The sequence below is a fragment of the Aplosporella prunicola genome (genome assembly GCF_010093885.1).
Source record: "Aplosporella prunicola CBS 121167 unplaced genomic scaffold K452scaffold_18, whole genome shotgun sequence".
Classification (NCBI taxonomy): domain Eukaryota; kingdom Fungi; phylum Ascomycota; class Dothideomycetes; order Botryosphaeriales; family Aplosporellaceae; genus Aplosporella; species Aplosporella prunicola.
This window is the reverse complement of record NW_022983546.1, coordinates 95,518-122,906: the sequence shown is the minus strand read 5'-3', so window position 1 is coordinate 122,906 and position 27,389 is coordinate 95,518. Positions and strand designations below refer to the sequence as shown.

Sequence of the window (27,389 nt, the reverse complement as noted above, 5' to 3'; positions counted from 1 at the left end):
GCACACGCGCGCCACGGGAAAACAAACAAACAAGCAAAAAGCGTACAAACGACCAATACAAAGCCGCCGCCGCCGATAATGGTTTTGGGTATATCCACCAACGAAGGTGTTTTAGTAGAGCGGAAAAAATGATAAGAGAAATGAGACACGAAAATAAATCGCTCAAAACGCTGTGAAATGCCCAAGATGACGGCGAAAATGACTCCAACTCCGATGATGATGACGGTGGCGGTAATGTACAGGGATGTCGATAAACGCGCGGCGATGCGCAGGTAATAGAAGGGCGAGGGAGCGTGCTTCGAACGTGCTTCGAACGCGCTCAATAGACAGGAGATGGATGAGTGAACGGCACTGGTTCAAGACCGCGCAAACGCGTCAGCGCAAACCGCAACCACCGTCAATCACCATGTTATTCCCGCTCGCACCAGGCAGTCTTGCTCATGCCGTCAAGCCTCTAGACTGGTGAGAGCCAGGGGAGCCGACCGGGCCAGCAGCGCTCGGCCCAACGCCTGCGTCGCCGCCTGCAATCCCGAGCCCGACGCCGCTCATGCCACCATTGCTGGTGGTACTCGCGCCGCTCCCCCTATCTGCGCCCGGGCTGAACATCGCTGCCTCGGCCAGGCTCTCGCTCAGCGCGTCCACGTCCACCTCCTCGCGCTGCAGCACAACCTTGAATGGCGCCTTCGGTTCCGGCCGCATTCCGAAAATTGGCCCGCTTTGGTTCACACCTGGGATGCGCAGCCTAAAGGAACGAGAGCGTTGCGGACCGGCTGCGTCGGTCTTGTCCACTTTGTCCTGCTCTGACGCGTCTTCGGGAACAGGCTCCTGGGCGTCGTTGGCAGAGTTGTCCTCGGCGGCAGGCTGGACGTCGGCGTCCGTGGATGCGGGAGCTTCAGCTGCTGTGGAGGGTGTGGGTGTGGGGGTGGAGCCCCATTTGCCGCGCCACCAGCCACCAACCTTCTGCCCAATGCTGCCAGTCTTCTGCTCGCTCTTGTCGGCTCTGGGCCGCTCCATTGCTGCGGCCGAGGCCATACCCTCCAGCAATCCCCTTGAGCTTGAGCGCGCGCCGCTCAGTGTCGGTCTCGTTGCCATGGCCGTCATGTTGCTCAGACTTGGGCCTGCGAGGCTGTAGCTCGGGCTCGGACCGTTGGGGGCGAACAGAAGCTGCTGTGGCCGCGAGCGAAGAGTGTGAATGTCCATGCCAGAAACGGACAGTAAGCTGTCATGTGAGTTGTGACGACGGATAACAGGTCGTTGACTGTGTAGATGAGCGTAAATGTCTTCAGTGTAATTCTCCTGCTCCAACATAGAGCTAGGATTCGGCGTGCCAGCAAGCGTGGCTGCGGCGCTCATAGAGCCGTCATTTTCGTGATCGTGCTCGGATTCTTCAGGAATAATATCCGAAGTGTGGGGTACGTCAAGGTCTTCTTCGGGTATGCGGAGCGATGGTCTGCGGTCGTGAGGGTTGCAGAAGCAAGGATTGACCTCTACGCTTGGGGCGGCCTTGAGGTGCTGCTTGAATGACGTCTTCATCTGCATAGGTGAGAAAAGAGGAGAACCCGGAGCATTGCTCTCGGGACTTGTAGGACGAGACGAATCCTGTCCTGCATCGCTAAAGATGCTACGGTTGAAGAGAGAAGAGGTACGGCGGGAATGTGTGTATGGGGTATCAGGTACAGAAGAGGAAGCGATAGATGGGCCGCTCTCTACCGTGTGAGTAGACCTGCGCGGCTTGTGGTTGGGAATCGTAACGGAAGTTTGAGAGAGAATGGTAGCGGCAGAGGAAGGCGTAGCGGGCCTAAGACTAGACACAGAAGACCGCGGGGTGTGTAGGGCGCGGGGAGGAGCAAAGTGGTTGGGAGTGATGGCGCTGCGCTTCTTCCGCGACGAGCGGCGTTGCAACGTCCGGCTCCGCATGACATCCTTGGAAGGTGTCGACTCCCGAGCCGCGTGGTAGTGGTGGTGAACATGGAACTCCTTCGGGCCAGGAACCTGGACATCCCGCGAGTCGCGGTCGTGACGGTCCTGGGACGAAGGACGATCTTGAGACGAAGGACGCTCCTGAGGAGGACTGTCTTGAGATGACTCATGTTGTTCGTCCATGTCGAGCGGCAGTTCGTTGCTGAGGGTAGGCGTGCGTGCGATTCCAGGATCCGGAGCCTCATCGAGTGGTTGATGAACCATGAGTTGTGTCCTTAGCCTCTCGACTTCGTCATTCGAAGTGAGCAACATCTCTCTCAGCTCCACGATACCCAGCTGCAAGTTGGCATTGTCCTGCAAAATGTCTTTGACAAAATGCGACACGACATGGCTTCCTTTGCCATCGCCAACCGTCTTTGCAGCTGCGGCGCCTTTCAGCCTACCCGCAGCGCTTTCCAGCTCCCGCTCCACTGCTCTTCTCCTCTCCATACGTCCGACAATCTCCACATGCCGTTCCCGCTCCTCCCGAGCCTCCCGCTCGATGCGCTCAATCTGGTCCTGCAGGTTGGCAATCGTGCGCTCTGCTTTTCTCCATCGTTGGATCGCCGATCGCTTCTCATCAGTAGTGGAGGCGGCCGTCTCTTGAAGTTGGTCTTGATCCCGTTCCAGCTGCGCCACCTGGCGTTCCAAGCTTTCTGTCCTGTTAGCCAGTACCGTGAGTCTGGCGAGCTCGTTGTTCGTATCGAGCAGCGCGGCCGTCAGGCTCTTGACGTGACCGTCGCGGTCGGCAACGGCATTGTTCAGAGCCTCGAGCTGGTCGAGCAGATCGCGATTCTCCTGGACGACGCGGGCGTTGCGCTCCTCGAGGTCGCTCTTGTCGGTCTCCAGTTCCTCGATTTTGGCTGCCATGCGACGACGCTCGGCCTCGCTATCGGCTATGTATGCTTCATGGCGGATAAGCAGGGCCTGCAGGGAGAAGATCAGACATTTTGTCATGGGATGACGCGAAAGACGTGGAAATGAGCTTCATCAAACCGGGGGCCGCCGTCTTGGGCCAAGCCGCCAGGGTCGCAGGCAGTTCCTGGCTAGCAGCTGCGCCGCAGCCAGGGATGTGGGAGCTGCGGAAGCGCAAACGGGGGCCAACAGCGCAACACGTGGTAAAGGGGAATCGGAAGGAAAGTCGAAAGAGTCGTACCTGGCCCAGTTGTGCAGCCGTCTGCAGGTCGGCTTCGACGCGCTCGAGGTTGCGGCGCGAATGAGAGAGGAATGGACAGTCGATCCTGCCGCAGCAACAATCACCGCGCACGAGAGAATCCATGGCGAAAGAGGCGAAGAATGCTGCAGCTGCCGGTCCAAGGCCCCTCCTCCATCGAGGAAAAAGAAGAACGAGGGGATGCTAGCAGACGAGGGAGCGAGCGAGCTAGGTAAGTGAGGCGCGAGATGAGCATGAGCTTGCGCCTAGTGGGGACGGCATGCTCGCTGGTCACAGTCCGCTTTAAACGAGGGCGCAAGGGCGCATAGGACAGGTGCGGTTATGTCAGTTGTTATTTTGCCTGCTCATGACTCTCGAGAGCTCTGGCGCGCGCCCAAACCACGCGGGCGCTCCCAAGCTCCCACTAAACAGCTCATCTCGGCCGGTGAAAGCTCCATCCCCCGAACGGCACCGGCTGACCGGTGTGGGGGGAACTGCAAAGGTTCGCCCAGCTCCAATAAACCACCCGCAGTCCCGCTCTGAAAAACTTTACTGCAGCCCAACTTTGAGCCTCACATTTCCGTGCTTGCCCGCCCGATCCTCACGCCTCCGTCATGTCCACATCCACCTCTCCAGCCACCTCATTGACGAAAAGATCTGCCTCTTCGTCCGAGTCAATCTCCATCTCCTCCGGCTGACTGCGCTGCTCCTGCATATTTATCGCCCGCCATCCACTCGAGACGGCGCTGTTCCGCCGTAGCGGACGTGCTTCTTGCGCCGCCTTCAACGCAATGCGGTCCTCAGCTGCAGCATTGCCTTCCAGTACTTTTATCATTTTTCGCCAAGTTTTGGGATCTCGAGAACTGTCATGATCGCCAACTTCGTAACCGTTGACGGTGGCGAGATCCAGCGATTCTACTCTGGTATCGCCCCAGAACCACTTTTTATCGTCTTCGATGTGACGGTATACACTGGTACCGTACTCTCTGCCTTGATAAACACCTTCAAGACCCTGTCCTAGGTCTCCGACCTGGTTGCTGTCCACCGAAAACCATAGGATCATGGCATCCTCTTCGTAGCACCGGCCTAAAATCCGGTTGAATGGGACCTTCAAGCTCTGATCTGCTTGATGAAGACGTTGCCATTCTTTACCGCTGTAGCCCTGTAGGATGGCCGGAAGCTGGCTCTTGTAAGCGGGCTTTGCTGTAGGTCGTTTGCCATCAGTGGTAAACGCCTTTCCGACGATATGCACCGTGGAATTGTAAGGACGCATGTCGTCGTAATCATTGTTGCTGGCATGATCTAGATTGGTCAGATTGAGCTTTATTGACATGACTTGGAGCACATCCGTTACTTCTGAGCCTGAACCCGCTGAGCCTGATCCCTGCTGACGCGGGAGGAGGCGCACTGTGTCTCCGACAAGAATTAGCTCTGGACCAAGGTAAAGGCCTCGACAGCTAATAGATGCAGCAGGCCATTTTCCAGTGAACTGGAACTTCTCCACGAGTGAGAAAGTCGACATGGATGTGAGACCATGCTTGATTGTTGGGTGCCATCTGTCCTCCTCTATTCCACGTAGGAAATCTCCCCAAAATATGAACGGGCGCAATAGATGTAATGGGAGGTATTTGTGCTGCTTCGAAAAGTGCTTGACTTCGCTGTTGGGGTCGGGCAGTGGCTCAACCCTGTAGCCAGAGTAATTAAGGTCGAATCTTTTCTCAGTCCGGATGACCAAGTCTTCAATGACTGGCCCTTCCGTTGCGAGCTGCGTGACCACTCCGGCCTCCCATACTGGATGGCCAACGAATTTCTGCTTTGGGATCCAGATCTTGAACTCGTTTGTAGAAGGGTCAAGACAAACCTCTTCGCCAGGTCCAAGTCTCTGGACGAAGAGGACCAGCTCTCCTGGCCTTGGTGCCCATTGTGGCTGGCGTGACATTTTGTTGAGCATCTTCGGCAACGTCGGGCGTTCTGAACGCCAATCCATGCTCATAGTTTCTTTTATTGGCAGATCAACGGTGCCTTTGCTACGAAGCTTGTCGATAAGATTCCGATATATGTCAGGAGTGCCTTCTTTGTCGACTTGCATCGTCGACGTGTCCACCTGGCGGGGCTTGCCTTTTGGCGCGGGGTGCTGCAACGCAGATGATATGCCACTAGGTGTCATGCTGCTAACTGCATATGTGGAGCTGGTCGAGAGCTTTGCTGCACTGGCCGGCTTTGCTGCACTGGCCGGCTTTGCTGCACTGGCCGGCTTTGTAGTCTTGGGCTTGGGAGTCGGAATCGAACAAACAGTGCATGGGCAACCCCAGCTAATCCCATTGTTCTTCATCAAGTGCAAAAAGTGGGGTAAAAAGCGGTTGGGCGAGTCGAAGGTCTTCCCGTCAGGGTGACCGTAGCACCATCTGTCGTGGTGTTTAGGTTCCTTGATGCGCGGCCTTCCCCAGACTGAATACCCGGATGGCAGCCTGTCGAGTGTGTACTGGACACCTAATGCAAGGATGAGGCCGCTTTTATAGTTGCTTGAATGGTATAATACTTACCAGGCTTGTATTCGCCTCTTTCTTTTAACCATCCTACTGCAAGCTTCTCCAGGTAAATTTCTGACGGGTCTTCCTTTGAGAATTCGGGTTTGTTGGGAACGTGAGAAGAGTCGCCGTCAGACACCGGGAGTATAGGGACGATAACTTTCGGCATGGTGAGGCAACTCTAGTGGCACGCGCAGCTTGACGGAGTGATCAGACAGAAGAGTGAGACCGAAGAGTGAGAGCCAAAGGCGGAGTGGCACGAGCAAGTGTCGATTAGGAAGAGGAGCTGAGTTAGTACGTGAGAAACTCAGAGATGCTTCACTAAAGACATTGTTGGAGATTGAGGTAGTAGTAGTCCGAGTGTTGGTGTTGAAATGGCTAGGGTTCGCAGAAGGAAGGAACAGCCGACGGTGGTGGGGAACGTTCCCCCGCTGGAATGGGGATGGAAGCGACAGGCAGGCCCTTGCCCTTGCGACCGCGCTGATCATCTGTCACGTCTGCCCACAACTCACCTCAACGCCAATCTTGCCTTTGTCTAGGAGAGACTGAAAGACATCTGAGACACGAAAGCTGCAGTGCATAACGGAGCTCGTACCACCGAAGCGCGGACGCATGTCGCATCCACTCCATTGCATATTCCGCCCGGACCGCCGAAGGCTGCGCGCGCTATCCCCAAAGATGACCTCCGGCCTTCCCCAGTCAGTGCCCTGATTGGCAGTCTGTCCCCGGTGAAATATCGTGGCGCTCAAACTGATTAAATCTATCTCTCGCCAATGCAGGAGGTCCAGAGGCTCAGCGCCTCAGTTCCAACACTTTGGAACCGAGTAATATGTAAAAAAAGCAGCTGCCGCTCAAACGCTTAATCCTTCAATTCGCCATTGTCTCCACGCTACTTTTTGAAAATAGACTCATTCACTCCAGTATGCTTCGGCCGTGATAACCATCCTTCGTCAGTGCCCTCTACTAGCTTCTCGGTCCACCTTGACGGCGTAAAGCCAAGAATATTCAAAAAGGAATAAAATGGGGTTTCTCGGACGAGTCTTTGGACGAAGGCAATTGCCTGTTCCAGTAGACAAACGAATATCAACACCAGCCGGGAGACGCCTATCCAGCATCATGGAAGGGACGGAAAAGCAGTCGAATCGCCGATCAGCCAAAACCGCTTTTGTCGAGGTTAATGAGACGCCAAAGCCCCCAGCAAATGCCATTTATTGGAGCGCAGCATGGTCGGAGGGTCCTCCAGTAAGACGAGAGTCAAAGTTAGAAGTACTAAAAGACCACGCCCGGAAGCGTTGGAGCCGGAAGAGGATAATTATAATTGCTACTATCCTTGTCGTAGCAATTATTGCGCTTGCTGTTGGCCTAGCGGTTGGTCTGAATAACAGGTAAGTCCGGACTCCTTAATTCTTCTATCCAAATTAATGATGACAGCAATTCGAGCACGAGTGATTCTACTACCGATAATGATGAATCTTCAACAACCGACAACAGTAGCCCTACGGCATCTGGAGACACGGCCGTGGCCAGTACTACTGATGCCGATTTCCCTGTTGGCACATATTCCTTCACAACTTTCCTCGACACCGTCACCACTGATTGTACATCGAACGTGGATGCGTGGTCCTGTTGGCCGTATACAATTTACAATAAAGATAAGGACGAGGCTATGACTACATTCAACTGGGTCGTCTCTGGCGATACGGGTGGTTACCAGATTTCATCTTCGAAGGACGATCCGCTGTCGTTGTCGTTCTCCAACGTGGACATGAATCTATACAGCGAAGGAGAAGACAGCGAACGGTACACATTCCAATTTACCATGGACAAAACGGTTGTCCCCTCCTCGGCTCTCACGGACGACGGCTCTAGCTCAGTCTGCTACTTCAACAGTACGACGTTCACAGCGTATCTTTACACGAAAATGGCCAAAGGATACCCGACTTCAAAGCAACCCGCAAACACCACAAACGAGGCATGGCCGTATGCATTCCGTGCAGAACAGTCGATCGCTGGTGGTGACAATGTGCCAATTTGCTACAAAACGACAGATGGTGAGATTGGTGAGCAGATTACCGACACACTAGAAGCTGAGGGGGCGAGCACACTATGCAGCTGCTTGTACAGGAATTATCTGACCACTTCTGAGTCGTGAGAGTGGGACGGCAGTCATTTTATTTCATTTCTTTTTCATTCTTTTTTTTAGCACATTATCTTGCATTTCCAGCACTGTATATTTCCAGCATCAGCGAGGGGTTGGAGTTTGGCTTTGCGGCGCAAATAGCGACTTAAAAGCAACCCGGATTCGAACAAATTGATTAGATTTAAAAAGACATGCAATTGGATGAGTCTCAGCTTCATCGTGCGCTTACCAACAGACCGGTCTCGGCGGCGGTGGCACTGCAAGGGCCAACCCCACCAGCGTCATTTGTCTGGTCTGATCAAAAAACGTTCGACTCATCGCAACACCCCCGCAGTCCATAAGTTTCCCAGCGCAACATCGCAAGGGAATCAGACTGCTAACAATTATGGCGCTTCCATTCCTACCGTCAATTGATCTCAAGGCTTACACGAGCCCTGTCAAGGGCCTCGACGCCCAGGCTCTGTCGTACATCGGCAATGTCTTCGCAACCGTCACTCCGGACAATGTCGACGACGCCTTTCTTTACCTTCAGCAGACCTTCGGCCTATTCTCGACCTACTTCAATGCCTCGTCGCTCACCTCCGTCTCCGATCTCGTCTCGCTCCTCGACTCTGGCGCCGCCAAGGTCTTTGTCGTTCTGTCGCAACTGCAGGAGCTGCGCAATGTGCCCAACGTCGCTCTCGACCGCGTCGTTCTCTGCATGTCCGGCCAATTGAAGAAGGATCTCGTCGATGCCATTGCCGGTACACCCGTCGGCGTATATGCTGAGGACGTCCAGGACGTCGAGCTGGTCGAGGCGTGGCTGAAGGACTACGGCGGCGACAGGCCCGAGGTCTTTGTGTCGTTTGCGAAGCCGACCCTTGAGAGTGCCCTCCACGTCACGAAGCTTTCGGCCACCCCGGTCATTCCAGCGGACCAGCTCACCATTGACCCGAAGGCGGAGCAGGATCTCATTCCCGTCGGCAAAGTGCTCATGGCAAACACCACCAGTGACAGACCCGACGGCCTTTTCACGACCTTGGTTACGGATGAGCGCGGCATCGCACTTGGTCTCGTCTACAGCAGCGAGGAGAGCGTGCAGGAGAGTTTGAAGACTGGTCGCGGTGTTTACCAGAGCCGCAAGAGGGGTTTGTGGTACAAGGGCGAGAGCAGCGGAGATGTTCAGGAGCTCGTCAAGGTCACTATTGACTGCGACTCTGATTGCCTGTGCTTCATTGTGCGCCAGAAGGGCAGAGGTAAAATCATGCGCAACTATAACACTACATCTGCTAATTATGTCAGGTTTCTGCCACCTTGCTACCGCCACCTGCTTCGGCCACTACCGTGGACTCTCCAAGCTTCAGCAGACCCTCCAAAGCCGCAAGGCTTCCGCGCCCGAGGGCTCCTACACCGCCAGGCTGTTCAACGACCCCAACATGCTCAAGGCTAAGATCATGGAGGAGGCTCAGGAGCTGGTTGAGGCCAAGACCAAGGAGGAGGTCGCTTTCGAGGCCGCCGATCTGATGTACTTTGCCCTGACCAAATGCGTCGCTTCCGGCGTCACTTTGGAGGATGTCGAGAAGAACCTCGATGCGAAGAGCGTCAAGGTCAAGAGGAGAAAGGGTGACGCCAAGGGCCCTTGGGCTGAAAAGATGGGCGTCATCCAGGAGAACGGCACCAAGGAGATGGTTAAGGAGGCTGCTTCTGTGCCTAAGAGCAAGGATGACCCCGCGGGCACCAACGAGGAGGGCAAGATCGAGATGAAGCGTTACATCACCTCGCAAGAGACCCCCGAGGTCATTGCGGAAGTGCTCCAGCGCCCGTCTCAAAAGTCCACCGACAGGATCATGGGCATTGTCAACCCCATCATCAAGAGCATCCGCGAGCGCGGCGACGCTGCTGTGCTCGAGTACACGCACAAGTTTGAAAAGGCCACCTCCCTCACCTCTCCCGTTCTCCGCGCTCCCTTCCCTCGCAGCATGATGCAGCTTCCTCCTGAGACCATTGCTGCCATTGACGTCTCTTTCGAGAACATCCGCCGCTTCCACGCTGCTCAGCAGGATGACAAGCCGCTGGTTGTCGAGACGATGCCCGGCGTTGTCTGCACGCGCTTCTCTCGTCCCATCGAGCGCGTCGGTCTCTACGTTCCTGGTGGTACTGCCGTTCTGCCTTCCACCGCGCTCATGCTGGGTGTCCCCGCCATGGTGGCCGGTTGCAAGAAGATCGTTATCGCTTCCCCGCCTCGTGCCGACGGATCCGTCACTCCCGAGATTGTCTACGTCGCCAGCAAGGTTGGTGCCGAGAGCATTGTCCTCGCGGGTGGTGCGCAAGCCGTCGCTGCGATGGCGTACGGCACTGAGAGCGTCACCAAGGTCGACAAGATTCTTGGTCCTGGTAACCAGTTCGTCACGGCGGCCAAGATGTTCGTCAGCAACGACACCAACGCCGGTGTCAGCATTGACATGCCGGCCGGTCCCTCCGAGGTCCTTGTCGTCGCCGACAAGACTGCCAACCCGGCGTTCGTGGCGTCCGATCTCCTGTCTCAGGCCGAGCACGGCGTCGACAGCCAGGTCATTCTGATCGCCGTCGACCTCAACGAGCAGGAACTGGCCGCCATTGAGGATGAGCTCCACAAGCAAGCCATGGCGCTGCCACGTGTGGACATTGTGCGTGGCTCGATCGCGCACTCGGTCACGTTGGTGGTCAAGGACATTGACGAGGCCATGACCCTCAGCAACGAATACGCACCGGAGCACTTGATCCTGCAGGTTGCCGAGCCTGAAAAGGTTGCCGAGAAGGTCGAGAACGCAGGATCCGTATTCGTCGGACCCTGGACTCCTGAAAGCGTCGGCGACTACAGCGCCGGCGTCAACCACTCTCTGCGTAAGTACATCACTTCCTCTATCTGAACACATACTAACTTCAACAGCTACCTATGGTTACGCGAAGCAGTACTCTGGCGTCAACCTCGGATCTTACCTCAAGCACATCACGTCCTCGAACCTGACGGCAGACGGCCTGCGCAACGTCGGCGAGGCAGTGATGCAGCTGGCCAAGGTCGAGGAGCTCGAGGCTCACAGGCGCGCCGTGTCAATCAGGCTGTCCCACATGGACAAGAGCGCATAGGCCGTAGACGTTGTCTGATGTACAGTTGCACGAACATAGTCATGTATCTACGCGCGATGAGGATTTCTGCAGCTGCCGCTGTGTGTGCGCACGCGCACTTTACGTTGCGTTGTTTAGATGGGATATCAAAATTTGGGTCTGTTTCTTTTTCAGGGCTTCTTTTGCGTTACCTTGCTACGCGGCCTTGTGTTAGTGAGTGAAACAGGGGCTGAACGTGGCGAACTTGAGGTGCAGGACGCGGCAGGTCGTGAGACTGCGTGTTCATGCTTCTCTCTTCCGTCGCCATGTACTGCTCGCATTCCGTCGGCCGTCGCGCACCGGATCTGGACATTTGCAAATCGGCCTGTGATGGATCTCTTAGCTTACTACTGACGTATCACGTTTTTTCGTGGCTCAGGGTCCAGTGGACGGCCTGACAGGGTCTACTCTACACGTCATGATGCGGGACAGTTGACACGCCAACGACCTACCTCAGCTCTGCGTTTTTGATGCCTACCCCTTGAAAGCAATCAATCCCATTCCTCTCTACATACCTATCACCAGTACCGAATCGCACTTACCATTCCAATTGCTAGCGCATGGCACGGCTCACCATGGCCAGTCTAAATGGTGCGTGCAGGACCCATCTCCGCGCCCCGCCCCGCTCCGAGACACGCAGGTTCCGGGGCGGAAGTCGGCGGCATGGTGGCATGATGCACGTACTAACGCAGCGGGGCCAGTCTTCATGAAACCGCTCAAGGTGCACTCGACGAAGCCGATGACGGGCTTCCTTCGCAACGGCAAATGCGAGGTCCCGCCCGAGGATTCCGGAAACCACAGCGTGGCTGCCGAGGTCACGGAGGAGTTTCTCGACTTCTCGGCCAAGCGTGGGAATAATCTGCGTGAGGTAGGGCTGACGGGTGGGTGTAGGTGGTGTTTGTGCGTTAGTCGGTGGAAGGAAGCTATGCTTGCGAGGAAGGGAGACCAGGACCCCGTGGTGCCAAGGTGAGCGAACGGATTTACTCTGCCAATGGCTGCTGATGGACGTAGGGTCTTTTTGAATGCTACGAACGAGGCGGCGTTGAGGCAGGTTGATATCGCGGATCTAAAAAAGTTTGCGGCCGATACGGAGGAGTAGGCATTGAGTGCGTCAGTGTGGGGATGTAGATTCTGTCGTAAGACGATATAAAAAGGAGTTTCTATTGTTGTAGACCGAGATGCAAAGATAGGAGAATCGCCCTTGATGCTGACGACGCACCTCGTGAAAGAGGCTCTTAAGTTCGGGGGCTACGGTACCCAACTCGGCAGCGAACCCACTGACGTCCAGCAATGACGGGAAGATGGGACATCCGAACTTCCTGAAAGGTATTTGAGCCGCGCTACCGAGTCGACTCGACCACCATGAGTAATCGGCTGAGCCGGCCACTCGGAGCAGCGGCAAAAATCACGAAGACCAAAAGGTGGATGCGGTGGGTGCGGGCGTCGTCGGCGTCACCGAAGAAAGCACACGTAGACCCGGCGGAGAAAGCGGGATCTGCGGGATTCTGCTTTTGCGCAGCAGGTGTTTCATTTAGTCGCAAACTCAAAACACAGCCCGGCAGCCACAGGCGTGGCGATGCAACTGGTGTCGCGCCCTGAGTGACGTCCAGGGACTGATATGACAACCATGGAAGCTGGGCAGGCGGTGCAGGGCAGAGCTGTTGCCTGCATAGTGAGTACAATGGGAGCATTGCGTGGTTTGGACAGGGCTTTTTTTAGACGGTGAGGCAGCCTTGTGCATGATCGGCGGCAAGTGCCGTCTCGTCGTCCAAACGTGACGGCGGCCGACGGTGCTTCATGGCAAAGGCTTGGCCGAATCACGATGAACATGATGGACATGATGGCATCTAGTTAATAGTATTTGATATTGAGTATTGACTATGACCTTATGGCTTCGGGCCGATCCGTAGAGCGATGGACAGTGGGTGAGGGTAGGGGTCTTCTGTCGAGCAGTCCGCATTAGGGGCCGGTAGGGGTCGCGGGGGAGCGGCAGGCTGGCGCAGTGCGTGCGACTGCGGGCGACTGCGCAAGAGAAGGTTATGGATGTGACATCAAGGCAATGCACACAGCCTCTTCTGGTGCCCACTGCCCAGGCATCCCGCCTGGTGCCAAGCTTCTCCACTCAGCCCAAACGGCTGGGCCGCCGCGACCCTTAAACCTCGTCGAGAGCACACCCCAAATTAACTAATCCGAACGACACCATCGACAACAGCGCTCAGCCTCCCTCACTCCCCCCTCTATCCGCTGGCCAGACGATCGTTACCCCAAGCCCACAGCCCTCGCGTTAGCCGCGCCGCCGCGCCTACCTACTTACAAAGCTTCACCGCTTTCGCTCACCGGCCTCGCTCGTCTCACGTCGCGATCCCTTGCAGCGAGCGAAACACTCGTTGGACCTGAGGACGAAAAGCTGGAACCCACGAGATCCTCCCCCCGAGACCCGCGTGATCCGCGACCCTTAGCTCGTAGAAGCCCTTGTGTCGCAGCAGAAGCCACCCGCTACTGGACGCCCGCAGCTTCCCTTCGCCCCCCCTCCCTCCCTGCCGTCGCATTCCCGACCCAACCCTCTTTTCCTCCACGGGCCGCCGCGCACGGCGGCAGAACACCGCCAAAATTATCCACCACGAGTCTCGCGCATCCCTCCTCGGAGGCCAGTCCATAGATCGGCTCTACCAGCCTCCGACTCTCGACACCATCCCAGGAGGCTATCGCGAACGCGAAGGCCTCTCCACCACGCCCGCCATGAAGACGTCTCCCAGCAAGATATACAAGCCCAACAGCACCTGGACCTGGGCCTTTTTGCTCACGGCCTCGATGCAGGCTATTGTCGCCCTGGCCTTGGAAGCGTATGTCGTGCCCCCACGGCCGGCCGCCGCGACGCCCTGCCCCGACTGACTTTTGCGCCGTAGATACATTTTCGCCAAGTTCCAGACGTCCCTCGAGCCGGGCGCCGAGGTCTTGCCCCAGTCGCGCACCATCCCCACCTACCTCGCCGTCTTCATGTTCGGCTACCTCTACCAGATGGTCCTCGTCTACGACGGCCTGCGCCTCAAGAACACGATTCAAGTCATCGGTCTCTGCATATACAATGTCGGCATTCTCGTCTACGCCGCCATCCAGATGGACCAGATCAAGGAAGCAGTCGGCGCCCTCAAGGAGACGCGCCTCATCGACCCGTCGTTTATGCGCGACACGAAGCCATTCCTGATCGTGGAGCCTTGTCTGATGGCCTTTGGAACCCTGCTCATGTCCTTTGAGGCCTGGAAGCTGTACGATGAGTTTGCATGGACCATCTACAAGCACATCAGCGCCGACCTGCGGCTGAAGCGGAGATATCTGACGTATCAGGTAGGGCGCCCGACGCGCATTCACTATACCGCAATAACTAACACAACGGTCTAGATCTACATCGCCCTGTTGAAGTTTGATTTCTTCTTCTTCCTTGGTTTCACCGTCCAGTTCCTCGTCGTCGTCAACAACACCAACGACGCCGAATTCTACCTGACGATCGCCGCGGTGCCCATCACCATCCTGCTCCTCGTCCTGGCAGCCTACTGGACGCGCAAAGAAAGCGTTATCGGCATGGTGGCCATTATCGTACGTGTCCCATTGCGGGAGGCTAAAAATAGGCAACCCGAGGTGCAATTTCCGAAGAGCCCCAAGCTGACATTGGCCGGCAGATCATCTATTTCGCCGCGCTCGCGTACTTCCTGTTCAAGCTGATCCGTATGTACGGCTCTGACCCGACTCGCGTCAACGACTACAAGCCCGCGCGACGCTCGCTCACGACCTTCGCCGTCATCACCATCTTGCTGCTGCTCGTAACCATCATTGTCGCCTGCCAGTGCACGCACAACTTCAACAAGGGCCTCAAGCCGCATATTGCCCGTCGCAAGGTCCCGGACATTGACGAGGGCAAGTACACGACCGAAATGCCGGCCATTGCGGGCCCGGGCCATACCAGGATGACCATCGACTAGTCGCCGCCCGCGTGTGCCAGTCTCGCCGCCCATTTCTCAGTTTTCTTCTGGAAAAATACCGTGCGTTATATTCGATGGCAGGCATGAAGAAGCATGTTGATATGCAAAGCGCGTGTGGATTTTTTTTTTTTTTTTTTCTTTTCTTTCCCTTTTATACAAACCCTTTTTCTTTTCTACTGGCTTTGTGAGATTTTGATTGTTTGTTTTTTGCGCGGGTCGATATCAGGGCGAATTATGGGAATGCGCAGCGGCGACGGGACGGCGTTTTGCGGAGCTGGGAGGGGCGGTACTGGTGGTACGGTTACCCTATTTTGCGCCGGACGGCACGGTACGGCACGCCAGGGCATGGCACGGCACGGCACGCGGGACTCGCCTTGTACTCTACCCGTTCCATTTATCGATCCAATCGGCATCGATATGCGATCGTGGAGGAGGAGGCACCGGGACGGGATTGAAAGTCCGACAGACAGACAGACAGACAGGTTGTTGCTACACGCACGCAGCTCACCTCGCTTGCTTGTCGAGCCGCTTGGCTGCCGCCGGCTTCTGGTTTAATTGCGCTTCTACGGTCTTACGGAAGGCACAAACAAACGAAGGAAATTGGCATTGGCACTGGCATTGGCATTGGTACATCCGCACGCTCGGCAACAAGCGACGCGCCGCCTCGCCTCGCCTCGCTTCGCCCGCTTCCTGGACGATGGACGGACGGATGGTCATTGAGAGTGAGCGTGAGCATGAGCGCGGACGGGAGCGAGAGTGGCAGCGCATCTGGCACGCACACGCACATCGCTGGCACGCAGGCATGCAGATCCATCTATCCGCGCGCCAGCGCCAGCGCCCCAAACGCGCGTATAAGGTATATACGCGCAAGCAAGCAAGCGAGCGTGTTCATGGGCCGCGGGCGTCTCCCGTCTCATCTCTTGTTTTCGGGAGCTGGGCTAGGCCGGGCCGCCGGGTCGTGGTCGAGGTCGGGGTTGGGGTGAGAAGGGAAGGAAGGACCAACCCTGCTTACCTACCTACCGTCGACGTCGACGTCGGATTTGATTTTTTGATTTTTCTTCTTTTTTACTTCTGGATTTTGACTGTTACGTTTGTGTGGTGGTTTGTTTTTTTGTGGCCGCTTGCTTGGCTGCTTGCTTTTTTTATACCTTTTTCGTTTGTGTGCTTCTTCTTTTTGCTTTTTTTGCTTCGCTTTTTTTGCTTTTTGGGTTTTGTTGAGCTTGCTGCTCTGGTGCTGGTGCTGCGCTACTTGCCTGCGTACCTACCTACCTGTTAGGTGCGGTATTGTGCGTTCTGCCGCCGCCGCCGCTGCCGTTTCTGGTTGATGCTGGCTGGCTGCTGGCTGCTTGCTGCTGGCTGGGGTGGGCGGAGAGGTAGAATTCTGGTTGGTTGTATGTATGCATGCATGGGAGGGAGGGAGGGGAGGGAAGGGAGAGCGAGGGCAAAGAAAGAGCTGTCTGTTATTGCTGGATATACCATGGAAGGGACCAATGCTCTGACTCTGATTGATTGATTGATTGATTGACTTGATTGACTTGGTTTGATTTGCTTTGGATTGATTGCGCTCTGAGATACCGATATCTGGCTGGCTGATTAGGGGGGGTTGTCGTTGATGTTGATGTTGATGGGTTGGATGGGTTTGGCTGGATATAGATATTGATACCTATCTGTTTATCTATGTATGTATGTATGTATGTACCGAGCTGAGCTGAGCTACGGGATTATCTTTTTACGTTTTTCGTCTTTCTTTCTAGTCTGCTGAGTTGAAATAGGTCTTAAGAGCTTTTCGAGAGATAGAAAAAGGAGGGGAAGAGGTGGAAGACACGGGGTACGGGTCCTTTGCTTCTTGTTCGTACTTTTCCCTCTTCTCTCCAATCTTTCTTTTGTCGTCACGATATATCTGATACCCGTCAAACACACATATTAAATGGATGGGTAAGTACCTAGGTATCCTTTCCTCCTCTTTCATCTCTCGCTCTTTCCCACTTCCAGTTTCCTTCACTGTCGTAAGCAAGATAGCTACTCTGGCCCCCGCCCCCGCTTCCGCCCCCGCCCTTGCCCCGGCCCCCACACTCGCCACCATCATCCGCACCTCGTGCTGACGCGCACGCGCACACGCACACACCCGTCCTGGGACGTCCTGCCATGTCTGCCTTGCCATGCCAGCCATGCCAGCCCTACCTCAAGGAGCCAAAGCGAGCGAGCGGGCGCGCGGTTGGGCGACCGCGGCCGCGGGCTGGGGTAGGTTGGGTTGGGTTGGGGTAAGCGGCTGCTTGGTTGGTTGGACGGGAGCACGCGCGCAGGTCTGCAGATCTGCATTTCTGCATACGGACGGCGTACGTACACGCTCATCTGTCTGTTGTTGTCGCTGGCGTTTGTCGCGCGCGGTTGTGTGCCTGTCTGTGCCTGTGCCGTGGCTACCGCTGGCTGGGAGGGTGTAAGTGCGTTGACTGGGAGGGGAGGAGTGTATGGCTGCGTGAGTGCGTGGTGGGCGACCCTCCCTTCCCCTCTCCTCTCCTCTCCCTCCCCGCTCCACTCCACTCCACCCCCCTCCACGGCGCCGAGTCCGCTACTCCGCTCCCCTTTCAAGCAGGGGCGAGCACAGCAGAGCGGAGCGGAGCAGGCGTGAAACGAACGCTGGAGGCAAGGTGGAGCGCACTACGGCGCACGAAGTGGAGACGAGCGACGAACGGGGTGGAGCCGGCGGGCGTGGTTGGTGCGCGAGCTTGCGAGCGGCACGGCAGCGCCGAGGGGAGTGGGGTCCATGGGGACCGGGGGCTCCACTTCCTGATGCTGGCTGCTGCTGCACGGCCAGCGCAGCGTGTATGTATGGTGTCCACCTTAGGGTGCGATTGCGAGTGCGGCCGTTGCCAGTAGGGCTAGGATGGTATACATAGGTAGCATGCTTTTCAAGCTCGGCTGGTGTCTGTGGAGGAAGAGTAGAGAGGGGGAAAAGTTCATCTGTTGATTGTTTAGCTATAACTATTCCATTAGTGAGTTATCTGTAGTCAGATTTCGAAAATGAGTACGTGACGTCTTTGCTCTTGACTTGTCAACAAGCTGCTTATTTAGCTCTCGCTGCGTGCTCCTGTGCTCATGATATATAAGAAGAGGGCACTCGCGCGCGTTATCAACGAAGCGTCTACACTTTATTCCACACCATCAAAGCAATAACACATTTCCCCCTACGTCTATGATTCTCAGCTCTTCTAGCAATGTCTAACGTATCGCTGTTCTATAATGCATACCCGCAACGACGGTACTGTCCGTCCGCCGCTCAAATGCAACAGTGAAGAAATCTCCCTCCAAAACCTCCCTCTCGTAGCGCCAGCGCGGTGCTCGCCGGAAAAGGCATCGTAGACCCTGAACCAGCCTTACTCCAAGCGAGCGTGCGCGCCGCTGTCCTGGCGGCCGAGCATTAACCTTTTCCCAACGTTCATTGGGCAGCGGAGCCGGGTCCGACTGGCCTTTTTGCAAAATCGAAATCGAAACGTCCTTGATGGTCCCTTTTTGCACTCTCGTGGTCACGTTTGTCGTTCAAATGCTGTGGTCATGAGTGCGCGGAGGCGTGCGCTGTCGACGCGCTCATTTCTCCGCAGCGGGGGGACCGGCCTGGCCGGCGGCGCTGCCCTGGCTGTTCAGGAAGCTGAGGTAGCAGTTCCAGCCTGCGAGCGTGTGTCAGTAATCCGCACAACCAATCTCATACTCACAATAACTCACCCAGAGAGATGACGTTGACGACCAAGACGCGGTGCTCGAGCGGCACGAACTTGAAGTTGCCAATCTGCACAAACGGCCACACCATCCAGTTCTTCTGCAGCGCGGGCATGTAGGTGCTCTCGAGCTTCTTCTGCGGCGACGTGCCCTCGAGCACCGCCATGGTCGACAGGAACAGGCACATGTTGGTCGGGGCGAAGAGCAGCTGGTCGGCGGCGACGCGCGCCACAATGGTCGCGTTGGTGCTGCCCAGCTGGATGCGCTGCAGGGCCTTGAACCAGGTCGTCGCGGCAGGACCGAAGATGGCTAAGAAAGTCAGACTAGTAATGTCTTAGGTTGAGACGAGTCTGAACATACCACCACCGTACAGGGCCATGCGCCCGGTGCGCGCCCACTCGTGCTTCTTCAGGCCGCGGCCCTCGACACCCTGCTGGGCCATGACATCGCCGGTCGCAAACAGGATCTGACAAGCGGTCAGCTGGTGTTCCCTGCTTACTGCCACCGCCTCGTTTCTTTTGTGGGTATGTGTGTGGGTGCGAAATTGAGAGGCAATGGGTGGAATATGGCCATTGGCAAGGAAGGGCAACTCATACGGCAGTGGTGACGCTCTGGGTGAGGAGCGGGCGGCGCGCCAGCTGAAGACGGTACCTGTTGTTTATCGCCGGTCAGTGCCAGATTCGGTGAGATAAGAGGTCGCGGCGAGCTTACCAGCCGAGCATTGTGATGTAGGATTTGAGGGGGTTTTTGCGAGGGGGTGAGGGTATGGTATTGGGAATTGAGAGGCAAAAGCACAGTAGTGAGGCCGAGTATGCAGTGGAAAGGAGACGCCGGGCTGAAATACTGCAAGCTTTCTCTCGACTGTGATCTCACGAGTCAGGCAAGTGCAGTTGATGGCGTCAATCTGGGTCCAGGGGCCCCGGAATTTCTTGCTGCCGCGAAGCCCCATGTCCAATTCGGCAACCCTCCCGCCTCATGCTTTTTTCATTGCTGCAATGTCAATACGACTCTTCACATCTCTTTCCTCCAATCGCGCCTCTCTCCTGACGCGCGTTCCTGTGTTTTCTTTTCGTCGCCATCGTGGTCCTCACCGCCGCGGTCTGCTCACTACGCCTCTTCCAAGACCACCCAGATATCATCAAAACCATGCTCGGCGTACCTTCTTCACCGACGCCCTGCCTACCGTGCTCATACCGCCAACCATGTTCCTCATGTGCTTCGTGGGTCTGTGGTCCTACAAAATCCTCATGACCATCGTGTTCCAAGAAAAGCTCATCTATCTTCCCTATCTGCCTCCATTTGCACGCTCGGAAAAGATTGACGAGTATGCAAAAGAGTGCAAGCCCGTGGAATGGGAAGAGAAAAGAATCCGCTCACTGGATGGGACCAGGATCTCCCTTTGTGTCGGCCGAATCCCGCAAGGCACACCTCATGGAGATGACGTAAATCAAAACCGAAGACATGTTGTTCTCGTGTACTTCCAGGGTAATGGAGCATCTCTCCCACCGCGGTTGCCCGCTTTGTCTGGTGTGTTGAGGACGCTTGCTCGCGGTGCGGGTGCAGACGCTCCGGAATACACCATCGTTGCCCTGTCCTACCGTGGGTTCTGGACGTCGAAAGGCAAGGCGTCAGAGAAAGGCATTCAACTGGACGCCCGAGCTGCATTGGCATGGGTAGAAGAAACATATCACAACCATCCGGACACCCGGATGATCCTTTGGGGCCAGAGCCTTGGAGCAGGCGTCGCAGCTAACCTCGCAGCGCATCATCTCGAACTGGCACAGCAATCGATTCTTTCCAAGACTAACAGGGCCATCAGCGGCGTCATCCTTGAGACACCTTTCATCAGCATCAAAGAAATGCTTCTCTCTTTGTATCCGCAAAAGTGGCTGCCATATCGCTACCTATGGCCCTTTCTCCGGAACCACTGGGACAATGACGCCGCACTGAAGAGCATCGCGACAAAGGACGGCGGAAAGCGCTTCCCGATTATGATCATGCAGGCGGCCGAAGACGAAGTCGTCCCGATGGGCCAAGCGGACCATTTGCAGCACCTTTGTCAAGAGCTGCAGCTCGATGTGAGACGCCGGGACGTGCCCGGTGCGTTGCATATGGATACGACGACGAAACAGTCTGGACGGGACGCCATTGTGGGCTTTGTCAAAGAGGTTGAAGAAAAGAGGTGAGATGTTCGGCGTGACTCACCGCGTGACTTGCTAGTCAAAAGACTTACACCGCCCATATAAAGAGTCACCGCGGCTCAATCTTTTCTTCCTCTTTACAACTCCAACCTCACCCACTTTCCGGTCTTCTGAAATAAAAAAAAAAAAAAGTCGCTGCAGACCAAACCTTTTCTTCTTCACAACCCCAAACCTCACCCAAGGTCCGACAGAATGGCTGCGACACCAAGAGCCATAAGCCTGAGCCTTACTCCAACGATAGGCAACGACGTCGCCGCCCCACTAGAAGGCTTAGGACTCCTGTCAGCGCCAGTAAACAACAAGCGGAAAGTCTCAGTTGCCTGCCTATCGCCTCCAGCATCTAGCTCATCCAGATCGTTGTCGTCGACAAGTGTGACTTCAGAGTCTTTCGCCGCGACAGCTACTAATAAAGAAGCTGACTTCATCGACATCCCCGAGTTCCTTTATAGCAAGGAAACCTACGTTTTTCTAGGTTTTACCGAAGAGGTAGCTGGCATTATGTGGCAGAAGTTTCTGTCTCAGCCTAGCGAGAGCCTCGCTGACGATGAAGTCGATTTCCGCCACTTCATCGAATATCCTAGGGCTCGTCTAGACGACTACGATATCGAAGATGCACTCACAACCTCTGATGACTGGGACATATGCCTGTCACAGGTTGGGGTCAACGAAAAGCTGCATGACGCTATTATGATGCCAACTTACTCGGATTTGAGATCCACTGCGTCGTGTAAGTTTTGGGTCCGGGAGAGCATAGAGGATACATGGGCTTCTTTGCTACAACTAGAGGAGGAATTACGCCTAGAGAGCGCAAGGTTACAACGAGAAGCAGCAAGACGGAAGACACGGAAGCATGCTGGCAGCATCTCTGAAGCTCCCTCGCAAGACAAGCCTCATGGTCGCAAGCATGCTGGGTCACTGTCAGAAGCCTCTGCTCACGGTGATACTTATAGCAAAAAGCCAGATGACGAGCAGAAGAAAGAGCAAGGAAAACAGGGCATTGAACCTGCAACTCCTAGCAAGATGAGTGCGGATGACAGCAAGTTGGAAACCGGTACTCTGAAGCATGATGCGCCAGCCAGGATGGAAGGACACACCATGCTATGGCGTGGAGGCGCTCACAGGCGCCACAAGGCTTTCTACGATTTCTCCACCCAGACGGCTAAAATTACCGCACTCGAGTCTTCTCCAGGGGATTTTTCTCACCGAGGAAGATCATACTTCTCGCCGCAGCACGAAACAGCCGACAGATATGCACAGTGGGCAAAGCATAAGTCCGACATTACTCAAGTGTCAATCCTGCAAGTCGCCCTTCCAAACAAATGGGTCGAGAGCCTGGATGCTCACTACCTCTGGCTTGGCGCACTCCCGACAGATGAGTGGAGCCAAGTGGTTTGGCATTCCCGCAATGGCGAAAGATTTCCAAAGGAGTTGCGACATGTCTACAACAAGGATTTGCTCATAGGTCACATAGCTTCAGGCATTAACGAGAAGTATGTGGCCATGGATAAGCCCACCATGATCAAGGACAAGGATGTTCTAAAAGTCGAGAGCGAAGGAGAAGATGTCAAAAGCATCCAGTGGGTTTTCCAGTCCATGAAGGCAGAGGATGGATTTGAGACGGAATGCAAGGGAAAAGTCTGGGTGCATATGTGCGGATGCTTGAAGACCCCTCTGAAGAAGTAGCTGCATATAGAGGCGACGGTAATGACATGAACACTTCATCTTCATAGCCTGACATCCAGCCAGGTCCAGTTTCTCAATCAACGCAAAATACTGTACTAAACTGGCGGAAGTCAAAGCACCAGCCCTGTAGTCACTCACTCCACGAGACGCAGCTTCAGAACAAAGCCAGCATTGACTATATGGCGTCTTAGACTACAATGTCTCTGCCAACGGCGCGGGCATTGTTCTCGCGCACACAAAGCACCCGCACTTCGAAACAATGCCGCATACGCCCATTGTGATATTATTTTATATATGCAGCAACGTAGTCTTCCATCTCTACAGCACTCCTGCGACAATCAACTTCCAATCACCTTTTCAAATACAAAAACAGTCAGACATCTTCCACAACTCCTGCAAATATCCAAACATGACATCGATTTTCAGCCTCCCCAATACCGCCATCCAGCCGCAAGCGCCGTCAACGCAGCAAACATCTACACATCACCCCTCCATCCCCTCTACCCCACCACGCGATTTCCACACCCCCACCACCACCCTAACGCCCCCCACGCACGCCCTCCTCCGCTCCCCCCGCCTCAGCACCCTCCTACCCCTCACAAACCCCTCCAACCCCCCAGCCCCGCTCCCCCTCCCCACTCTCGCCCTCACAGACGCGCACCTCCCGGGCCACGCAGTACGCCTGCACAGCGCGACCTTCTCGCCCGGCCCGACAGCGCTGTGCGTCGGCGCAGCCGTGTTCGCGAATTTTGGCGCTAGCGCTGGCGAGGGGGAGGTGCTGCTGGAGTATCGAGGCGAGGGGAAGACGGGCGTGTTGGTCAGGGGGGTGTGGGGGGTTGTGGATGTGCGTGGTGATGGTGATGATGATGGGGGGAGGGAGGCGTGGCGGTTGTGTGGGGTGTGGGATTATGGTGCTGTGTTTGGGGATGGGTGTGGGGTTATAGAGAGGTTGGATGAGGGGGTGGAAGAAGAGGCGTTCGATTGGGCGGGGTTTGCTGAGGCGGAAGCAGAGGCGGAAGCGGCGGAGGAGGAGGACGCTGAGGAAGTGGTGGTGGTAGCGGAGGAAACACCCCACCACACCACCACCATCAGCACGCACCTCACGACTCTCCTCTCCCAGCACGCGACCTTCGTCATCTTCTCCCCTTCCCCTCCCCCCAACCCCAACCCCACCAGCAGCACCCCCACCCCAACCACGCACCTCCCAGGGACGCAGCACCGCGTCTCGCACCTCTCTGCCTCTACACACTCACACGCGCGTGCCTCACTGCTCGCAACAGTAGTCGCATCCGCAACGGCAGACGCAGCGAGCGAGGGCGGGGAGGGGGCGTTGGCGCGGGGCCTGCAGGGGAAGGAAACTTTTAGCTGGGGTGGGGGACGGTGCGTAAGGTTGTTTGAGGAGGGGAAGAGGGATAAGGGGGTGTGGGTGTGTTTTTTGGGGCTGGTGGAGGGGTGATGGGTAAGGGGAGGAGAGGAGGAGTGGTTTGGTTTTAAGTTGAGATTTTAGAGTGAGATTTAAGGTTGAGATTTCATTATAGAGGACGGAGAGTCGTGAATGCGCGGTGTGGTGTGTATGTGTATATACAGGAGTGCGTAGATGGGATAGGATGGTGATTGTAGTCCGAGAAGCTGGATTGCAAATAGAAAGAGAAGGAAAACCGTGACGTGACGTGTAGGTAGGTGAATTATCCCATCCATCAGCGGTAAGATGGAGTGGGCGGTGCAAACGTGCAAACATAAAGCGTGAAGGCGTAAAAACGTCAAAACAAACCAACAACCCAATAAAAAACGAAAGCAACCTCCCCTTCCCTACCTCCACTCCAGCACCCAGCCCCCCATCCAAGCCTCACTCCCAAGCACCTCGCCCACGCCCCCCACCCTCAAAGCCCCAGCACCCTCATCCCACACGACCTTCGCGTCCTCTACTTCCTTACCCTGGACAAACACGCCGCCGGCCGGCCTCCCCTCCAGCCCCAACACCAGCACATCGCCCAGCGCGTTGCCGTCCCTGAACCCGCCGTCCGTGACACTGACACTCAGCCTGCCCCCACTGACCGCAAACGCCACGTCCAGCGTCTCGGAGGGCGAGACGCTCTCCCCGTCGTCCAGGTACAGCGACCCGGTCGCCGCGCCGCTGTTGTCCAGCGCGATCAGCACGTCCCACGCGGACTTGCGCGCGTCTCGCGTCGTCAGCGCCGGCGCCTGCAGAGGGAGTACGGAGCCCCCGCGCACGAAGACGGGGATGTGGCCGAGCGGGGCGGCGAGCGTCGTGTTCTTCCCTGGCTCGGCGGCGACTTCGGCGTGCGTGTACCAGTCGAACCAGCGGGTGCCAGAGCTCAGGCCAGGGAAGACGGCGTCGACGGATGAGGCGTTGGGCGCGAGGACGGGGGCGACGAGGACGGACGGGCCGAGCAGGAACTGCGTCTCCAGGGCCGCGAGGGCGGGCTCGGACGGGAATTCCCACGCCAGGGCGCGCATGACGGTGGAGCCCGTCGTGTGCGCGGCGTGGAAGAGCGTGTAAAGGTAGGGTAAGAGGGCGTAGCGGACAGCCATGGCTGTTTTGGTTGCCTCGGCCACCGACGCCCAGCGGTACGGCTCCTGCGCCCGCGCCGACAGCGTGTTGTGGTTCCGGTAGAAGGGGAAGAAGGCGCTGAGCTGCATCCAGCGGCTACAGAGCTCTTCGTCCGTGTTCCCGTTGAAGCCGCACGTGTCGACACCAAACATGGGGATGCCGAAGAGGCTGAAGCTCAGCGCTTGCGAGATCGAAAAGTACATGTATGCGAATTTCGACGCGTTGTCCCCGCCCCAGTGACCTGCCCATTTGCCTGAGCCGGCGAAGGTCGACCGCCCGATTATGAAGGGCCGTTTGCCCGGGAAGACGTCTAGTAGACCTTGGTATGTCGCGTTCAGGATCTGGTGCCCGAACAGGTTGTGCACGTCGTATTCTTGCACCCCGTCGTTGTGCGTCGCGTTGGGCGAGACGGCGTGGACGGCGAGGTCGCCCTGTACGTTGTTGATGACGTACGGTGGGTGGTTGACGTTGCGCTGGCCGGGCGTGGGCGTCGTGTGGAGGTAAGCCTGGGTTGTCGAGGCAGCGGTGCTTGAGGCGGCTGCTGCTTGGCTGGACGATGCCGAAGCGGCCGCTGCGGCCTCGGTTGCATTGGTGAGGTTGAAGCCTTCTGGGTAGTCCAGAACGAGGTTGCCGGGTTCACCGGGCAGAGCGAAGGGCGGGTGCACTGGGTTCAGCGACAAGTTTCCAGAGCCGCAAGAGCCTACACAGAAGGACGACACCTCGGACATATCGATCCAGATGCCGTCGAATGGAATTTCGCCGTGCCAGCGGACCTGTCTTGTTAGTATTGTTCTCTCGATGGCTATTGTCCACTCACCATCTCATCAGACCACCACGAAACGGACTCGTTTGCGTGCCAGTCTGGGAACACCGTATACCCAGGCCAGACTGACCCAATGTACTCGCTGCCATCGGGATTCTTGAGGAAGACATCGGCCTCGTGGCCCCTGGTGTAAGTAGCATACGCATCGCTCGCGTTGTCCGGGTTAGGGATGTATATCGCACTGTCAACGATAGGGACGAAATGCAAGCCCTTGTCATGCAGCGTCTTCATAAACTCCTGGCCCTCTGGGACGGGGAAAGTGTTGGCATCGGTAGTCCAGTCACGGTACTGGTCCATGTCTATACTTCGTCAGCCGCTGCTCACAAACGCGTACCCACAACTCACAGTCAATATCCACCCAGACCGTCTCCAGCGGAATCTCGAACCGCGCAAAGTCGTTTATCAACTCCTCCAGCATCGACCAGTTCGCGTAGCCCCACCGACACTGGTGATACCCAAACGTAAAGTACTGCTGCATGGCCGGCAGCCCGACGGCGCCGAACTGGAATTGCTTCGTGACGTCGACCTGCGTCGGGCCGTCAAAGAAGAACAAATCAATGCTGCCGCCCAGAGTGCGCCAGGTGATATTCTCTGCACGCAACAAAACCTCTTGGCCGTGAGCATTACGCAAGAACACGCCATGTGAGTAAGACTCGTACTCTGCGGTAGCGTCGGCCCCGTCCGTATCCGTCACCAGCGTGACATTGCCGGTTGCGTTGTCTTTCGAAAAGTACCGCGTGTCCAGATAAAATGGGTGCGAGCCATAGATGTTGTAGTCGATGGGGTCGCCGACATCGGCCGCGTACAGCGTCGCCGTGTAGTTGTTGCCTAGGCGTAGGTTGTGAATATGCTCACCCAGACCGTACACGTTGTAGTTCTCTGGCATGGCTGTCACAAACTCTATGAATTGGTCCTCGTACACGAGCTTGCTGCCCGCTGTGCTGAACACCACGTCGCCGGTCGAGCGACGCTTCACCGTGAACGCAAAGCTGGGCTCGTTGTCCCAGGAGACGTCGAAGTCGTTATTGGCTATGGTCGAGGCCGCGTCGTCGTCCGCAGTAGGGCGGGGGATGAGCTCATCTGGCAGCACATACCAGGAGGAATTGGAAGCATCAATGACAGCAGGGCTGATGTTGATAGACAGCCGGTCCGCGTTCTGGTACGCCACAGTCAGGTTCAACGTCTCGATATCGTTACCGTAGACATTGCAGGCCTCGCCGGCCAGGGTCAGCAGCGCGGTGAAGCCGTAGTCATTCTGGGAGACGTCAGACGCCGTGTAGCCGGGGCAGACGGTCTGCGCGTCCACGGCCTCCGGGTCTAGGATGTTTGGAATGAGATTGGCGCCATAGTCGGCCGAGGCAGGAACAGTAAACTGTGGCTTGTATGTAGCCGTGGCGGTGGACGTCTGTGCCTGCGCAAAGCCCGACAGCGTCAGGAAAGAAGCTGCCAATGGCAAGAGCAGCATGATGACGGGTCAAAGAAAAGAGAGACGAAGCCGCCGCAGTGTAGAGAAAAA

General features: G+C 56.4%; 12 protein-coding genes across 12 annotated transcripts; 8 read left to right on the top strand and 4 right to left on the bottom strand.

The window, feature by feature from the left end:
• Positions 1-438: 438 nt before the first annotated feature.
• On the bottom strand, positions 439-3,238 carry K452DRAFT_299820 (uncharacterized protein; the record flags this gene model as incomplete). Its single annotated transcript, XM_033542270.1, has 2 exons — positions 439-2,886; positions 3,116-3,238. The coding sequence occupies 2 exons, from the start codon at positions 3,236-3,238 to the stop codon at positions 439-441; spliced, it is 2,571 nt and encodes an 856-aa protein (XP_033395546.1).
• Positions 3,239-3,448: 210 nt separating this feature from the next.
• On the bottom strand, positions 3,449-5,981 carry K452DRAFT_253387 (uncharacterized protein). Its single transcript, XM_033538285.1, has 2 exons — positions 5,656-5,981; positions 3,449-5,602 (listed from the first exon to the last, which is right to left on the bottom strand). The coding sequence occupies exons 1-2, from the start codon at positions 5,807-5,809 to the stop codon at positions 3,714-3,716; spliced, it is 2,043 nt and encodes a 680-aa protein (XP_033395545.1). The 5' UTR covers positions 5,810-5,981; the 3' UTR covers positions 3,449-3,713.
• A 679-nt stretch (positions 5,982-6,660) lies between these two features.
• On the top strand, positions 6,661-7,792 carry K452DRAFT_310212 (uncharacterized protein; the record flags this gene model as incomplete). Its single annotated transcript, XM_033543313.1, has 2 exons — positions 6,661-7,025; positions 7,072-7,792. 2 exons carry the CDS (start codon positions 6,661-6,663, stop codon positions 7,790-7,792), a joined length of 1,086 nt encoding a protein of 361 aa, XP_033395544.1.
• Positions 7,793-8,165: 373 nt separating this feature from the next.
• K452DRAFT_231343 (uncharacterized protein) lies at positions 8,166-10,885 on the top strand (the record flags this gene model as incomplete). Its single annotated transcript, XM_033537159.1, has 3 exons — positions 8,166-9,015; positions 9,062-10,642; positions 10,689-10,885. 3 exons carry the CDS (start codon positions 8,166-8,168, stop codon positions 10,883-10,885), a joined length of 2,628 nt encoding a protein of 875 aa, XP_033395543.1.
• A 577-nt stretch (positions 10,886-11,462) lies between these two features.
• K452DRAFT_352168 (uncharacterized protein) lies at positions 11,463-12,061 on the top strand. The gene is made up of 2 exons (XM_033545762.1): positions 11,463-11,869; positions 11,915-12,061. The coding sequence occupies exons 1-2, from the start codon at positions 11,610-11,612 to the stop codon at positions 12,000-12,002; spliced, it is 348 nt and encodes a 115-aa protein (XP_033395542.1). The 5' UTR covers positions 11,463-11,609; the 3' UTR covers positions 12,003-12,061.
• Positions 12,062-13,714: 1,653 nt separating this feature from the next.
• On the top strand, positions 13,715-14,880 carry K452DRAFT_310209 (uncharacterized protein; the record flags this gene model as incomplete). The annotated part of the gene is made up of 4 exons (XM_033543312.1): positions 13,715-13,746; positions 13,810-14,248; positions 14,303-14,497; positions 14,530-14,880. The coding sequence occupies 4 exons, from the start codon at positions 13,715-13,717 to the stop codon at positions 14,878-14,880; spliced, it is 1,017 nt and encodes a 338-aa protein (XP_033395541.1).
• Positions 14,881-15,245: 365 nt separating this feature from the next.
• K452DRAFT_56487 (uncharacterized protein) lies at positions 15,246-16,393 on the top strand. Its single transcript, XM_033546855.1, has one exon. It carries the CDS (start codon positions 15,578-15,580, stop codon positions 16,154-16,156), a length of 579 nt encoding a protein of 192 aa, XP_033395540.1. The 5' UTR covers positions 15,246-15,577; the 3' UTR covers positions 16,157-16,393.
• A 1,637-nt stretch (positions 16,394-18,030) lies between these two features.
• Positions 18,031-19,392, bottom strand: K452DRAFT_289202 (uncharacterized protein). Its single transcript, XM_033540784.1, has 5 exons — positions 19,306-19,392; positions 19,191-19,245; positions 18,955-19,060; positions 18,601-18,903; positions 18,031-18,545 (listed from the first exon to the last, which is right to left on the bottom strand). The coding sequence occupies exons 1-5, from the start codon at positions 19,314-19,316 to the stop codon at positions 18,466-18,468; spliced, it is 555 nt and encodes a 184-aa protein (XP_033395539.1). The 5' UTR covers positions 19,317-19,392; the 3' UTR covers positions 18,031-18,465.
• Positions 19,393-19,742: 350 nt separating this feature from the next.
• Positions 19,743-20,780, top strand: K452DRAFT_210419 (uncharacterized protein; the record flags this gene model as incomplete). The annotated part of the gene is made up of 1 exon (XM_033536164.1): positions 19,743-20,780. A coding segment is annotated over one exon (1,038 nt), but the record flags the coding sequence as incomplete, so codon positions are not given.
• Positions 20,781-20,987: 207 nt separating this feature from the next.
• K452DRAFT_310206 (uncharacterized protein) lies at positions 20,988-22,478 on the top strand (the record flags this gene model as incomplete). Its single annotated transcript, XM_033543311.1, has 1 exon — positions 20,988-22,478. One exon carries the CDS (start codon positions 20,988-20,990, stop codon positions 22,476-22,478), a length of 1,491 nt encoding a protein of 496 aa, XP_033395537.1.
• Positions 22,479-22,887: 409 nt separating this feature from the next.
• K452DRAFT_360068 (uncharacterized protein) lies at positions 22,888-23,934 on the top strand (the record flags this gene model as incomplete). The annotated part of the gene is made up of 1 exon (XM_033546320.1): positions 22,888-23,934. The coding sequence occupies one exon, from the start codon at positions 22,888-22,890 to the stop codon at positions 23,932-23,934; it is 1,047 nt and encodes a 348-aa protein (XP_033395536.1).
• On the bottom strand, positions 23,846-27,389 carry K452DRAFT_274283 (glycoside hydrolase family 31 protein). Its single transcript, XM_033539185.1, has 3 exons — positions 26,219-27,389; positions 25,868-26,172; positions 23,846-25,823 (listed from the first exon to the last, which is right to left on the bottom strand). Exons 1-3 carry the CDS (start codon positions 27,336-27,338, stop codon positions 24,288-24,290), a joined length of 2,961 nt encoding a protein of 986 aa, XP_033395535.1. The 5' UTR covers positions 27,339-27,389; the 3' UTR covers positions 23,846-24,287.

Coding starts and splice junctions, on each gene's coding strand:
- K452DRAFT_274283 (XM_033539185.1), bottom strand. CDS start 27,338: ATGCTGCTCTTGCCATTGGCAGCTTCTTTCCTGACGCTGTCGGGCTTT. Junction 26,173..26,218: donor GGTCTGGGTGGATATTGACT/GTGAGTTGTGGG, acceptor GACGAAGTATAG/ACATGGACCAGTACCGTGAC. Junction 25,824..25,867: donor CGTGGTGGTCTGATGAGATG/GTGAGTGGACAA, acceptor CTAACAAGACAG/GTCCGCTGGCACGGCGAAAT.
- K452DRAFT_289202 (XM_033540784.1), bottom strand. Junction 19,061..19,190: donor CCCAGAGCGTCACCACTGCC/GTATGAGTTGCC, acceptor ACCGCTTGTCAG/ATCCTGTTTGCGACCGGCGA. Junction 18,546..18,600: donor CGTCAACGTCATCTCTCTGG/GTGAGTTATTGT, acceptor ACACGCTCGCAG/GCTGGAACTGCTACCTCAGC.
- K452DRAFT_253387 (XM_033538285.1), bottom strand. CDS start 5,809: ATGCCGAAAGTTATCGTCCCTATACTCCCGGTGTCTGACGGCGACTCT. Junction 5,603..5,655: donor AAGAGGCGAATACAAGCCTG/GTAAGTATTATA, acceptor TCCTTGCATTAG/GTGTCCAGTACACACTCGAC.
- K452DRAFT_352168 (XM_033545762.1), top strand. CDS start 11,610: ATGAAACCGCTCAAGGTGCACTCGACGAAGCCGATGACGGGCTTCCTT. Junction 11,870..11,914: donor CAGGACCCCGTGGTGCCAAG/GTGAGCGAACGG, acceptor TGATGGACGTAG/GGTCTTTTTGAATGCTACGA.
- K452DRAFT_56487 (XM_033546855.1), top strand. CDS start 15,578: ATGGACGGACGGATGGTCATTGAGAGTGAGCGTGAGCATGAGCGCGGA.